The sequence below is a fragment of the Salmo salar genome, chromosome 04, assembly GCF_965601325.2.
Source record: "Salmo salar chromosome 04, fSalSal1, whole genome shotgun sequence".
NCBI lineage: Eukaryota > Metazoa > Chordata > Actinopteri > Salmoniformes > Salmonidae > Salmo > Salmo salar.
The window spans coordinates 60525125-60538798 of record NC_138294.1 but is presented as its reverse complement, the minus strand read 5'-3'; the positions used below and the strand labels follow the sequence as shown (position 1 = coordinate 60538798).

The 13674-nt window shown below is 40.8% G+C and overlaps 1 protein-coding gene across 2 annotated transcripts in view; it reads right to left on the bottom strand.

The window, feature by feature from the left end:
- LOC106603529 (PR domain zinc finger protein 15) overlaps positions 1-13234 on the bottom strand; it is a 30717-nt gene extending 17483 nt beyond the window's left edge. Inside the window, exons 1-10 of one of the 2 annotated variants that reach the window (XM_014197347.3) lie at positions 13167-13234; positions 12342-12381; positions 8467-8560; positions 8111-8264; positions 5086-5238; positions 4780-4882; positions 4531-4617; positions 1218-1574; positions 941-1094; positions 412-533 (exon numbers count right to left, since the gene is read on the bottom strand). In XM_014197347.3, the coding sequence (XP_014052822.3) occupies positions 412-533; positions 941-1094; positions 1218-1574; positions 4531-4617; positions 4780-4882; positions 5086-5238; positions 8111-8264; positions 8467-8560; positions 12342-12372 (1255 nt within the window). In that variant the 5' untranslated portion in view covers positions 12373-12381; positions 13167-13234. Of the gene's footprint in view, positions 1-411; positions 534-940; positions 1095-1217; positions 1575-4530; positions 4618-4779; positions 4883-5085; positions 5239-8110; positions 8265-8466; positions 8561-12341; positions 12382-13166 lie in introns of those variants that run through there. The other variant, XM_045717112.2, reaches the window with a different exon arrangement.
- Between the last annotated feature and the right edge of the window lie 440 nt (positions 13235-13674).

Here is a 13674-nt window from a genome sequence, read left to right as displayed (position 1 = left end):
AACCTCATGGCTTGGTTTTTGCTCTGACATGCACTGTCAACTGTGGGACCTTATATAGACAGGCATGTGCCTTTCCAAATCATGTGCAATCAATTGAAATTACCACAGGTGGACTCCAATCAAGTTGCAGAAACATCTCAAGGATGATCAATGGAAACAGGATGCACCTGAGCTCAATTTCGAGTCTCATAGAAAAGGGTTTGAATCCATGTGTAAATAAGGTATTTCAGTTTTTTTAATAAATTGCACAAATTTCTAAAAACCTGTTTTTTCTTTGTCATTATGGGGTATTGTGTGTAGATTGATGATTAGTAATCACAGTGATCTCCACGGATGCTGCTCTTCAGAGAGAAGTCCTGGCACAAAAAACACAGGGACAAAAAAAGGAGGGAGTAGAGGCGGGAGCATTACCGTGGGAGCGGATGTGTCTGTTGAGGTTGCTGCTGTTCTGAAAGACCTTGTTGCAGAGGGTGCACTTGTAAACCCTCTTATGGTCTACTCCCTGCCTCAGGAACCTCTTCCTCGACTCAGGCCTGGGAAGAAGAAACAAGGGCAAGATAGTAGAAAGAGTGAGAGAGAAGAGAGAGGGACAAGACAGTGTGGAGAGAGTGAGAGAGAGGAGAGAAGGACAAGACAGTGTGGAGAGAGTGAGAGAGAGGAGAGAGGGACAAGACAGTGTGGAGAGAGTGAGAGAGTGAGAGAGAGGAGAGAGGGACAAGACAGTGTGGAGAGTGATTGAAAGCAAGCCTGGCATCTTCCAAAGTCTATGGAAGAACTGATTGATGACGTTTATTGTCCATATGTGTACAGTAAAGTAAGAATATGATGAAAGTTTAACTGTAGTTGAAAGATAGCGATGAAAAATTAGGACTCTACTTAGAGACATTTACTTTGGCAATGTAAGTCATGACAGTATAGTGGAAAGGGTGTTGATCCTTACTTCCCAGCGGAGAGGAGGGTGCGGGTAAGCCTGGGCATGGTGACAGCCACCTCATCAGGGCCAATCTCCAGGTCATTGTCATCCGGCATGGCCTCTCCTCCGTCTGTAGGGCCCGTGTTGAGGGCTTTTTCTACTGGCTCTAATGACGCTGCAACTAAAAGCAGGAAGGTATAAATGAAAATCACATTTTGAAGAGAGAATATGGTGGAAATTGAACAGTGCATGTGATGGGGTAGTCAATAATGTAACAACGAAAAAGAGGTGGAACCGGTCTCACTTTTCTTCTGTGCCGCTATAGTTGCAGCACTAGGTTTCCGTCCTCCTTTGGCCCTCTTCCCCGTACTTCTCTTAAGAGATGGCAGAGGGGGAGGAGCAGGGATGGGCTCAGCACTGAGGCAGTCGTCAGGGGTTACTAGTTCTGCTTCCTCCAGCTGCTGAGGCTGGTTGTCAGGGGTTACTAGTTCTGCTTCCTCCAGCTGCTGAGGCTGGTTGTCAGGGGTTACTAGTTCTGCTTCCTCCAGCTGCTGAGGCTGGTTGTCAGGGGTTACTAGTTCTGCTTCCTCCAGCTGCTGAGGCTGGTTGTCAGGGGGCAGGGCTACAGCCTTCAGTTCCTGGAGGTGGCTTAGCAGGTGATCTGGCAACAAGTTTTTCATGTAAACACAGAAGAGCATCTCTTCCTCTTAAATATTGTCCTGATTAATATGAGCAATTCAGCCGCCTGTCTTAACCCAACTCTGAAGCCCTCAACCATCATGGAAGCCTTCTATATAATGGATGTGCTGGTATATTAAGGAAGGAAAGGTTATATATATTTTATATTTGAGATTCTTCAAAGTAGCCATCCTTTGCCTTGATGACTGCTTTGCACACACTTGGCATTCTCTCAACCAGTTTCATGAGATTGTCACCTGGAACGCATTTTAATTAACAGGTGAGCCTTGTTAAGTTTGGGATAGGCGTCCCGCTAGCGGGACAACTTCCGGTTTAACTGGAGGGCACGCAATTCAAATAAATAATCATACAAATTATAGATATTAAACATTTAGGTACATATAAGTGTCTTATATCGGTTGAAAGCTTAAATTCTTGTTAATCTAACTGCACTGTCCAATTTACAGTAGCTATTACAGCGAAAACATGCCATGCGATTGTTTGAGGACGGAGCCCCACATCAAAATATTTTTCCACCAGCTCAGGTTTCATACATTCACAAATAACGATTAAATATTCACTTACTTTTTGAAAATCTTCCTCTGATTTGTCATCCAAAGGGTCCCAGCTATAACATGTAGTGTTGTTTTATTAGATAAAATCCTTCTTTGTATCTCAAAAAGTCAGTTTAGTTGGTGCCCCCGATTTAAGTAATCCACTCGTTCAACATGCAGAGAAAGAAATCCGAAAATCTACAACTAAACTTTGTTTCAACAAGTCAAAATACATTTCAATTTACTCCTCAGATACCCTAAAATGTAATCAAACTATAATATTTCTTACGGAAAGAAGTATGTTCAATAGGAAACTGATTTTAACAGGTGCGTCCTGTCTTCATGGCGTGCGCAAACACGAATTTCCAAGACTGTGTCCAATAGGAAACAGATTTTAGCAGGTGCGTCCTGTCTTCATGGCGTGCTCAAACACGAATTTCAAAGACTGTGTCCCTGTACTAAAACTGATTTTTCTTACTCGTTTTTGAAGTTACAAGCCTGAAACCTTGACCATAGACTGCTGACACCCTGTGCTAGCCATAGGAATTGCATCCAGGGAGCTAATTTTCAATATGACCTTTTACTTGCCATTCTAAGAGGACGGTCTCTCTCTCAAAAATAATTCAGGCTGTTTTTCTTTGGATTTTCTCCTACCATATCTATTGTGTTATATTCTCCTACATTATTTTTATATTTCTACAAACTTCAAAGTGTTTTCTTTCAGTCAATCAGTTGTATTGTGACAAGGTAGGGGTGGTATACAGAAGATAGCCATATTTGATCAAATACCAAGTCCATATTATGGCAAGAACAGCTCAAATAAGCAAAGAGAAACTACAGTCCATCCTTACTTTAAGACATGAAGGTCAGTCAATACGGAAAATTTCAATAACTTTGAAAGTTTCTTCAAGTGCAGTCGCAAAAACCATCAAGTGCTATGACAAAACTGGCTCTCATGAGGACCGCCACAGGAAAGGAAGACCCAGAGTTAATAAATGCTTCACAGAGTTAAAGTAACAGACACATCTCAACATCAAATGTTCAGAGGAGACTGAGTGAATCAGGCCTTCATGGTCGAATTGCTGCAAAGAAACCACTACTAAAGGACACCAAAAAGAAGAACAGACTTGCTTGGGCCAAGAAACATGAGCAATGGACATTAGACTGGTGGAAATCTGTCCTTTGGTCTGATGAGTCCAAATTTGAGATTTTGGTTACAACCGCCGTGTCTTTGTAAGACGCAGAGTAAGTGAACGGATGATCTCCGCATGAATGGTTCCCACCGTGAAGCATGGAGGAGGAGGTGTGATGGTGCTTTGCTGGTGACACAGTCAGTGATTTATTTAGAATTCAAGGCACACTTAACCAGCATGGCTACCACAGAAATCTGCAGCGATACACCATCCCATCTGGTTTGCGCTTAGTCCCACTATCATTTGTTTTTCAACAGGACAATGACCCAACACACATCCAGGCCGTGTAAGGGCTCTTTGACCAAGAAGGAGAGTGATGGAGTGCTGCATCAGATGACCTGCCCTCCACAATCACCCGACCTCAACCCAAATGAGTTGGACAGCAGAGTGAAGGAAAAGCAGCCAACAAGTACTCAGTATATGGGAACTCCTTCAAGACTGTTGGAAAAGCTTTCCAGGTGAAGCTGGTTGAGGGATTTTTTTTTTTTACCAGGTAAGTTGACTGAGAACACGTTCTCATTTACAGCAACGACCTGGGGAATAGTTACAGGAGAGAGGAGGGGGATGAAAGAGCCAATTGTAAACTGGGGATTATTAGGTGACCGTGATGGTTTGAAGGCCAGATTGGGAATTTAGCCAGGACACCGGGGTTAACACCCCTACTCTTACGATAAGTGCCATGGGATCTTTAATGACCTCAGAGAGTCAGGACACCCGTTTAACGTCCCATCCAAAAGACGGCACCCTACACAGGGCAGTGTGAAGGGTGTCCTGGGACATTGGGATATTTTTTAGACCTGAGGAAAGAGTGCCTCCTACTGGCCCTCCAACACCACTTCCAGCAGCATCTGGTCCATCCAGGGACCAACCAGGACAACCCTGCTTAGCTTCAGAAGCAAGCCAGCAGTGGTATGCAGGGTGGAATGCCAAGAGTGTGCAAAGCTGTCATCAAGGTAAAGAGTAGCTACTTTGAAGAATCTAAAATCTAAAATATATGTTGATTTGTTGAACACTTTTTTGGTTACTACATAATTCCATGTTATTTCATAGTTTTGATGTCTTCACTATTATTCTACAATGTAGACAATAGTAAAAAAGAAAGAAAAACCCTTGAATGAGTAGGTGTGTCCAAACTTTTGACTGGTACTGTATGTCCGCAAAGTATTTGTGGCATCTCTGGAAGTGAACTCACCTGCATCCTTCTCTCCCACCACAAGGGGCAGTGATGGTCCAGCTTTACCCAAAGTCCCCTCTGGCTTGGTACAGGCAGTATGCACAACTGAAGGAAAAACAATAGTACAACAATGTCACATATTTCACATTCATTATGAGTTTAGCATCAGAACACTTAATCGATCTGCGTTAAGAGTAGGGTGAAAGCTACAGTACACCAGTTTGCATCTCAGGGGACAATGATGCAGAATCCAGTGGAGCTCCATACCTGCTGGAGGTGGAGGGACTGGGGCTTTCAGCATGGGCCTCTCCATCTTCTTGGCATAGAAGGCCCCATACCAAACCCTCAGCTCAGACCCTGGCAGGACATCCTGGGGAAAAGACAGAGGGTTACAATATAAAAGTAGAGTGAATCATCTCCGTGTCTGAGATCTCTCTTCCAGTTATTAGTGATGTATTGCCCATGGACACCAAATAGTACGCTAGTGTGGATATTGGGACCTATCCACTACAGAATGGACAAAACTGTTCTCAGTTGCTTTGGTTGGGAGTATTAGTATATGATATATGATACCTGTGAGGTGTTGAAGTAGACCTCATCGTCGTGCTGGTAAGCAGTCATGTTCTGGTGCTGATGGTCAGTGGCGGGCCGAACCAGCATCATCCAGTTACAGTCATCCTCATTGGCTGCATCAAAACAGACTACCTGGTTATCTCTCTGGAAGATCTGTCAAGGCCACCAACAAAACAAAGACACAGAGAATACAGAGTGGGATATTAGCACCATTGCAAACAACAGTTGAAGTCAGAAGTTTACACCTTAGCCAAATACATTTAACCTGTTTAGGATAGGTTTGCAGTATTTTCACGTCCGGATAAAAAAACGTACCCGATTTAATCTGGTTATTACTCCTGCCCAGAAACTAGAATATGCATATAATTATTTGATTTGGATAGAAAACACCCTAAAGTTTCTAAAACTGTTTGAATGGTGTCTGTGAGTATAACAGAACTCATATGGCAGGCCAAAACCTGAGAAGATTCTATATGGGAAGTGCCCTGTCTGACAATTTCTTGGTCTTCTGTAGCCTCTTTATCAAAAATAGAGGATCTCTGCTGTAACGTGACATTTTCTAAGAGTCCCATATGCTCTCAGAAGGCGCCAGAACGTTGAATGATAACTCTGCAGTCCCTGGGCGAAAAACAGTGGGGGTTTTGGAAAGTGGTCGTTCTGAGAACAATGACACTGGCGCACGCGTGCATGTGCAGACTCCATTTTCTATTTTCAGTGTTTGAACGAAAACAAGGTCTCCCGGTTGGAATATTATCGCTATTTTACGAGAAAAATCGCATAAAAATTGATTTTAAACAGCGTTTGACATGCTTCGAAGTACGGTAATGGAATATTTTGAATTTTTTTGTCACGATACGCGCCGGCACGTCACCCTTCGGATAGTGTCTTGAACGCAAGAACAAAACGCAGCTATTTGGATATAACTATGGATTATTTGGAACCAAAACAACATTGGGTGTTGAAGTAGAAGTCCTGGGAGTGCATTTTGACGAAGAACAGCAAAGGTAATCCAATTTTTCTTATAGTAAATCTGAGTTTGGTGAGTGCCAAACTTGGTGGGTGTCAAAATAGCGAGCCATGATGGCTGGGCTATCTACTCAGAATATTGCAAAATGTGCTTTCACCGAAAAGCTATTTTAAAATCGGACACCGCGATTGCATAAAGGAGTTCTGTATCTATAATTCTTAAAATAATTGTTATGTTTTTTGTGAACGTTTATCGTGAGTAATTTAGTAAATTCACCGGAAGTTTTCGATGGGTATGCTAGTTCTGAACGTCACATGCTAATGTAAAAAGCTGGTTTTTGATATAAATATGAACTTGATTGAACAAAACATGCATGTATTGTATAACATAATGTCCTAGGTGTGTCATCTGATGAAGATCATCAAAGGTTAGTGCTGCATTTAGCTGTGGTTTTGTTTTTTGTGACATTATATGCTAGCTTGAAAAATGGGTGTCCGATTATTTCTGGCTGGGTACTCTCCTGACATAATCTAATGTTTTGCTTTCGTTGTAAAGCCTTTTTGAAATAGGACAATGTGGTTAGATAAAGGAGAGTCTTGTCTTTAAAATGGTGTAAAATAGTCATATGTTTGAAAAATTGAAGTTTTAGGATTTTTGAGGTGTTTGTAATTCGCGCCACGCTCTATCATTGGATATTGGCGAGGCGTTCCGCTAGCGGAACATCTAGATGTAAGAGGTTTTAAGCTCAGTTTTCACAATTCCTGACATTTAATCATAGTAAAAATTATCTGTCTTAGATCAGTTAGGATCACCACTTTATTTTAAGAATGTGAAATGTCAGAATAATAGTAGAGAGAATGATTTATTTAAGCTTTTATTTCTTTCATCACATTCCCAGTGGGTCAGAAGTTTACATACACTCAGTTAGTATTTGGTAGCATTGCCTTTAAATTATTTAACTTGGGACAAATGTTTCAGGTAGCCTTCCATAAGCTTCCCACAATAAGTTGGGTGAATTTTGTCCCATTCCTCCTGACAGAGATGGTGTAACTGAGTCAGGTTTGTAGGCCTCCTTGCTCGCACAGGCTTTTTCAGTTCTTCCCACAAATTTTCTATAGGATTGAGGTCAGGGCTTTGTGATGGCCACTCCAAAACCTTGACTTTGTTGTCCTTAAGCCATTTTGCCACAACTTTGGAAGTATGCTTGGGGTCATTTTCCATTTGGAAGACCCATTTGTGACCAAGCTTTAACTTCCTGACTGATGTCTTGAGATGTTGCTTCAATATATCCACATCATTTTCATTCCTCATGATGCCATCTATTTTGTGAAGTGCACCAGTCCCTCCTGCAGCAAAGCACCCTCACAACATGATGCTGCCACCCTCGTGCTTCACGGTTGGGATGGTGTTCTTCGGCTTGCAAGCCTCCCCCTTTTTCCTCCAAACATAACATGGTCATTATGGCCAAACAGTTCTATTTTTGTTTCATCAGACCAGAGGACAATTCTCCAAAAAAGTGTGATCTTTGTCCCCATGTGCAGTTGCAAACCATAGTCTGGATTTTTTATGGCGGTTTTGGAGCAGTGGCTTCTTCCTTGCTGAGCGGCCTTTCAGGTTATGTCGATATAGGACTCGTTTTACTGTGGATATAGATACTTTTGTACCCGTTTCCTCCAGCATCTTCACAAGGTCCTTTGCTGTTGTACTGGGATTGATTTGCACTTTTCGCACCAAAGTACATTCATCTCTAGGAGAGCGGTATGATGGCTGCGTGGTCCCATGGTGTTTAAACATGCGTACTATTGTTTGTACAGATGAACGTGGTACCTTCAGGTGTTTGGAAATTGCTCCCAAGGATGAACCTTGGGAATGATGAATGCACAAAGTAGATGTCCTAACCGACTTGCCAAAACTATAGTTTGTTAACAAGAAATCTGTGGAGTGGTTGAAAAATGAGTTTTAATAACTCCAACCTAAGTGTATGTAAACTTCCGACTTCAACTGTATAAGACATACACATCTTCTCCATAAAATTAGCACCCTATGTTGAGAAAGCACCTTCAGAGGAAACAGGCCTTCTTTGTCCAGGTGGGACACCCTCTTAGCCTCAAACGGTCCAAACCTGGTCCTATTGACCAACCGTCGGAGGACAAACACTCCCTCCTTTCCATCTGGCACCTGTCTGATCTCCAGATTTTCCGGCAGAGAAGACCTGACCAATGACAAACACAAACAATACAACATCTACCAATACATTGCCTCCTCCATTTCTGTTCCTCAGATATCAGGTTAAATATTGCCATCTTTAAAGACACCATTTGTAAGATTTTAAGCTAAGCTAGAAACCCTCTCCATGCTGGAGTCAACTCAGTAACCCTCTCATTGTGTATTTTGCATGGTGGACTTTTACTCACCGAGCTCTGCTGAGAACGAATGAGTCCTGTACAGTCACTACTGGTCCCAGCTCTGGACACTCAGAGTCATGATACTGCCCACAGTCCTCACACCCTGAGAGGTACCATCAAAAAGTCACTTATCAGATACCACATATCCAACTTGGTCTCAGATCATTTCGAATTATACTGTATATAAATGTGGGACACTCCATTTAGTATGACATGTTACATTTCGTATGGTATGTATTCATTTGTGGCTGTCCATCACCCATTTCGTATGATATCTTACTTATTACAATTCATATTATATGTTACGAATTTGCAAAACGTATGATATGTTACTAATTCTAGCTAGGTGGCTAACGTTAGCTAGCTCGCTAAAATTTGCTAGGCTAGTGGTTAAGGTTAAGTTTAGGAGTTTGGTTAAAGGGCTATGGTTAGGGTTAGCTAAAAGGGTTACGATTAGGGGTAGGGATAGTTAACATGCTAAGTAGTTGCAAAGTAGCTAAAAAGTAGTAAGTAGTTGAAAAGTTGCTAATTAGCTAAAATGCTAAAGTTGTCTGTGATGAGATTCGAACTTGCAATCTTTGGGTTGCTAGACGTTCACGTTATACGCCCACTTCGACCAACCACCCTCCTTTCGTTTTTGCCTTAAAGTAACCATCTGTCTTATGTAACCATACCAAACATAACATATAGTATTTTTTTTATTTATTTGTATTTATTTTTTAGGGGGTAGATCAGCTTTAACCCATTTTACTATACATGACTTTAACCCATTTTATAAGAGATCGTCCAAAATGTAAATGTTCCAGGCATTTATCTATAAACTCCTGTCGTACTTTATCAAAAGCCTTTTCAAACTCAGCTATGAATAGCAGGCCTGGTTTCCCAGATGTTCATAGTGTTCTATTGTTTCCAGTACTTGTCTTATATTATCTCCAATGTATCATCCATGTAAAAAACCTGTCTGATTAGAAAGAGTAATATCCGACAATACCTTTTTAATTCTATGCGATACACATTTTGCTATAATTTTTTAAGTGTAAGGGGCCTCGACTTTTTTTCATGGACTGGATCTTTAGATTTACCACTTGTATCCTGTTTCAGTAAAATTAAATCAGACCTTCTTGTTGAATGTCCGATAATCTACCATTTACATAGGAGTGGTTAAAACATGCTAATAACGATCCTCTGAGTATATCATAAAATACACCTCAATTGGTATGCCATCCAGCGCTGGAGTTTTCCCGGCCTTAAAGGCTTTAATTCCATCAATTATATAATTTGGTGAATCAAGGGTGTCATTTGTAACACGTTTCAGTAAATAATTTTTGGTAGCATTTCTATGTTGAAGATTAAAAAAGTATTTGGTGCATTTTTCCCCATATTCCATCCAGTTTGCTTTATTTTTATAATATATTACACTTGATCTTTCTTGAATAAGTTCCTCCATTTCTTTTTGTTTTTCCTCTAACGTGTTCTGTGCATTTTTGGTACAGTTTTTATTGCCATCTGTACTGTTAGTCCCTCTATTTCCTATGTTAATATGAACTCTTTTGACCTACATTGCTTTCGCTTTAGAGCTGAGTACTGACCTCTAAAGGCACATTTAAAAGTGTCCCATACAATAAGAGAATCTGGATCCTCGCCCATAAGGATATTCAGTAAGAGTTATGTATATGCCAATTATCTGATGGTCCGACCGCATTTTGTCCCCTATCAACACTTTTTAAACGTTTGGTGCCAACGACAAATATATAACTAGCTTGACTGAGCCTCCACCATGTATATCTCCCTAGGTCAGGATATTAAACCTCCTCCATGTATATCTCACTAGGTCAGGATATTTAAGTCTCCATATATCCACTAGTTCCAATATATCCATGACATTCATGATTTCCTTAAGAGCATGAGGGTGATAGTTTGTAGTGTGATTTCCTTTATGGTCCATTGAGGTATTTAAAACAGTATTATAATCCCCCACCGTAATAATAGAGTTGTGTATTGCTTGTAGGGTTGATAATTGATTATATATATTTTCAAATAAATTATTTGGTCCGTAAAGGTTAATGAGCCATATCTGTTTATGGTCCAATAACATATTTAAAAGAATCCATCTACCTTGCAGATCTGTTTGAACAATTTGCACATTCAGATCAAAATTACTGTTAATTAATATCATCACCCCTTTTTAGTTTCTTTGCCCATGGGAGAAGTATATTTCACTCCCCCAGTCCTTTTTCTACACAACTTCAACTAAAATGGTTGAATGAGTTTCCTGTAAACAATAGATATTATATTCCTTCTCTTTTAGCCAGGCAAATATTATTTGTCTTTTCTTATTATCTGCTAAGCCATTACAATTAGAACTGTCTATACTTATTTCACCAATTACCATAATGAGATACAAGTTTCAAATCTATTTATCATAATATATATTTGTAAATTTACCATTACAAAGTACCATAGTGATTGAGTATCCATATAACTATACCATGATATTTGTATTGCTACTAAGTAACCCTCCAATTGTTCTCCACTATTCCACCTGTTAAAGCCCCTCCAAATCACATATTGGGTAGTCATCCCAGTGACTGACCGGCCACCCCCATCCCCCCGGATCCCTAGGCCCCACAAGAGGCCAGGATCCATCCTTTGAAAAGAGCACACAGTGCCACCCACAAACTGAAGCAGATTTCCGCTAAAAGCATTTCCATTGCTCTTACCTCAATTTGCTGTATACATAGCTCTTTAAAAAAACGATACGCAAGATTTTTGAAAATGTATCTCAATTCCCATCATTAACAATAAATATGCATAATAATGTTGACAGTTCAGTTCAAGCAATTATTATTATAGAAAACAATTATTGTGATTCATCCTATATTGACCGTCACATCCTTACCCCCTAGCAACAGATGTGGGATACATACACACACACACTCTTACACACTCAACCCCTTTTCGGCACAATCAACCATAAGCTCAGATGCTCAACGGTTGTTACATCACAGAGCCCAACTCAAGAAAAGACTTGATTTACAAATGCATATCCAGTTACAGCTGTTTGAGAAAGCATGCAAGATTGAGCAGAATTGGCAAAAATGGGGAGATTTGATTAACCAATGTTTAGTCCTAGGTGATGGAGATCAGATACACACACACACTGGTCCCCCGTTGTGACCATTTTCCTAAGCCTCTTTGTGCAGTCAGACCTTTGATTATATTATTGTGACCCCACCAGGGTCACAATAATATGCCCCCTCTCTGATTGTCCGATTGTGACCCCCTCCCCATGGGTTACTGCAGCCAGTGTTGCCAGCCCTGCCACTACCTGGTTGGGGGTACCACACCGGCTAGGTACAAGGTCATCAAGGTTCTCATTAGCAGCTTTGAGAATGTCCTTGTATATTATGCTCTCCCATCAGGGGGCGCTGGCTTTGTAGGACCAACCCTGCCAGGCAGGCTCAGAATCTTGAGGGGGTTGTGCTGCTCTAGTAGGTCTCTGTCCACATTCCTCTTTCTGTTTAGGCTGCATATAGCCAACTTACAGCAGGCATACAGTATTATCCTAAATGGAGTGGGGCAATTTACGTACAGAATAATACGAAATGCTCTGAGACGAGGTTGACATATCACATACCCTTCCCAATGGGCACACACTGGTTGAATCAACCTTGTTTCCATGTAATTTCAATGAAATTATGTTGAATCGACGTCTGTGCCCAGTGGGTTATGTCTAAATAGGCACAGGCATGCACAATGTGAAATACACACATATGCACCTGTAGGGCGCCACACACACGCATGTGCAGACCAAGTGAGAGCTACAATAGAATGGCAATGCGCACTTTGCCATTTCAAGGCATTGAAGTTTTCAGTATACTCACAGATAAACTCATCTGGTGTTTGCTCCGTCATTATGACAATCTACAATTTTTTTAAAAAGGAGAAAGGGATGGTGTTACAAACCTTTGTAACATGTGTATCATTTGCTTTATTGAAATCAAAACTTTCAAGAGTTTAAAGGGTCATGGAAGATAAGGAACCAATCTATTTACAAGATCAGTAGGCTACCTATTTTTACTTAGAGATTATCATTACATTATTACAACATGATCATTATAGAGATAGGCTGTTGGTTGCAAGAGAAATACATTTATAAATCCCAAATAGGTTGGTCAACTTAATTAATTCTGAAGAATGTATGCAATCCTCTGAAGTAGACCAAAGGAGTGGCTAATGTAAGGCCTACACTTCTTGATTCATGTGGATAAATCAACCTGGAGCTATATTCTGGACAAAAGCAGTGGTGTGGTAAATGTATGGAGACTTCACTAAAGCAAAGGCCATAACGTTACACTTCTCCAGTATGAAAATAACGCTATACATTTTACGCTAATCACAATTCACCAGGGGAGTAGCTACACAATAAGAATAGGATCCCGGTTTTCACCGGTTTCCGAACTCTAGCCGGGTTTTAACTCAGATCTCAGACTCGTATTTTGCGGCAATGTAAATGTAACAAAGAACAATCGGCATGGCGGATGGAATGGAGACGCAAACCCCATCTGGAGCCAGTACATTTCAACGTCAGAACGGCGTTATTCTGACCCCTCCGGGACTTTCCGTGTGCACCATGCAAATTAAAAATAGTGTGTTCTGCACGGTGGCACAATTGTTGTTTGTTCAAACTGCAGAAATAAACACGTTACCTGCTATCCAACAACTACACATTTACAGAATCCTGACTCCGGGTTCCAATCCGCTCCAGAAACCGCGCAGGACCGGAAATGCAGTGAAGTGTAGTCTGGGAATCGTAGTTTTGCTCAATCGCTCGCGTTATCAAATGGTCAATTAAACACGTTTTTAAAATAACATCTTATTCATTACAAATTTGCTTTACACAACCAGATCACCTATTTCAATGCAATATATCTATATTTTCACATGAACAATAGGCTATTGAAAACCAAACTGCACTCATTCAGTCCACACTTTGAATAGGCAAATAACCATGGCCCTCTAATGAGTGTAAACAGAAAGGAAGGAGAAAAAAAACAATTGCTATTTTGATACATGAGGCCTTGTTTGATATAATAGAAGTTTCGTTGTACTTGGGTTGTTACGAGTGTACTGATATAACTGTGATGCACGTGACTTCCCAGCAACTTTGAGGAAAACGCTTAATATCAGAATTGCCCCCACAGAAATTCGAGACGG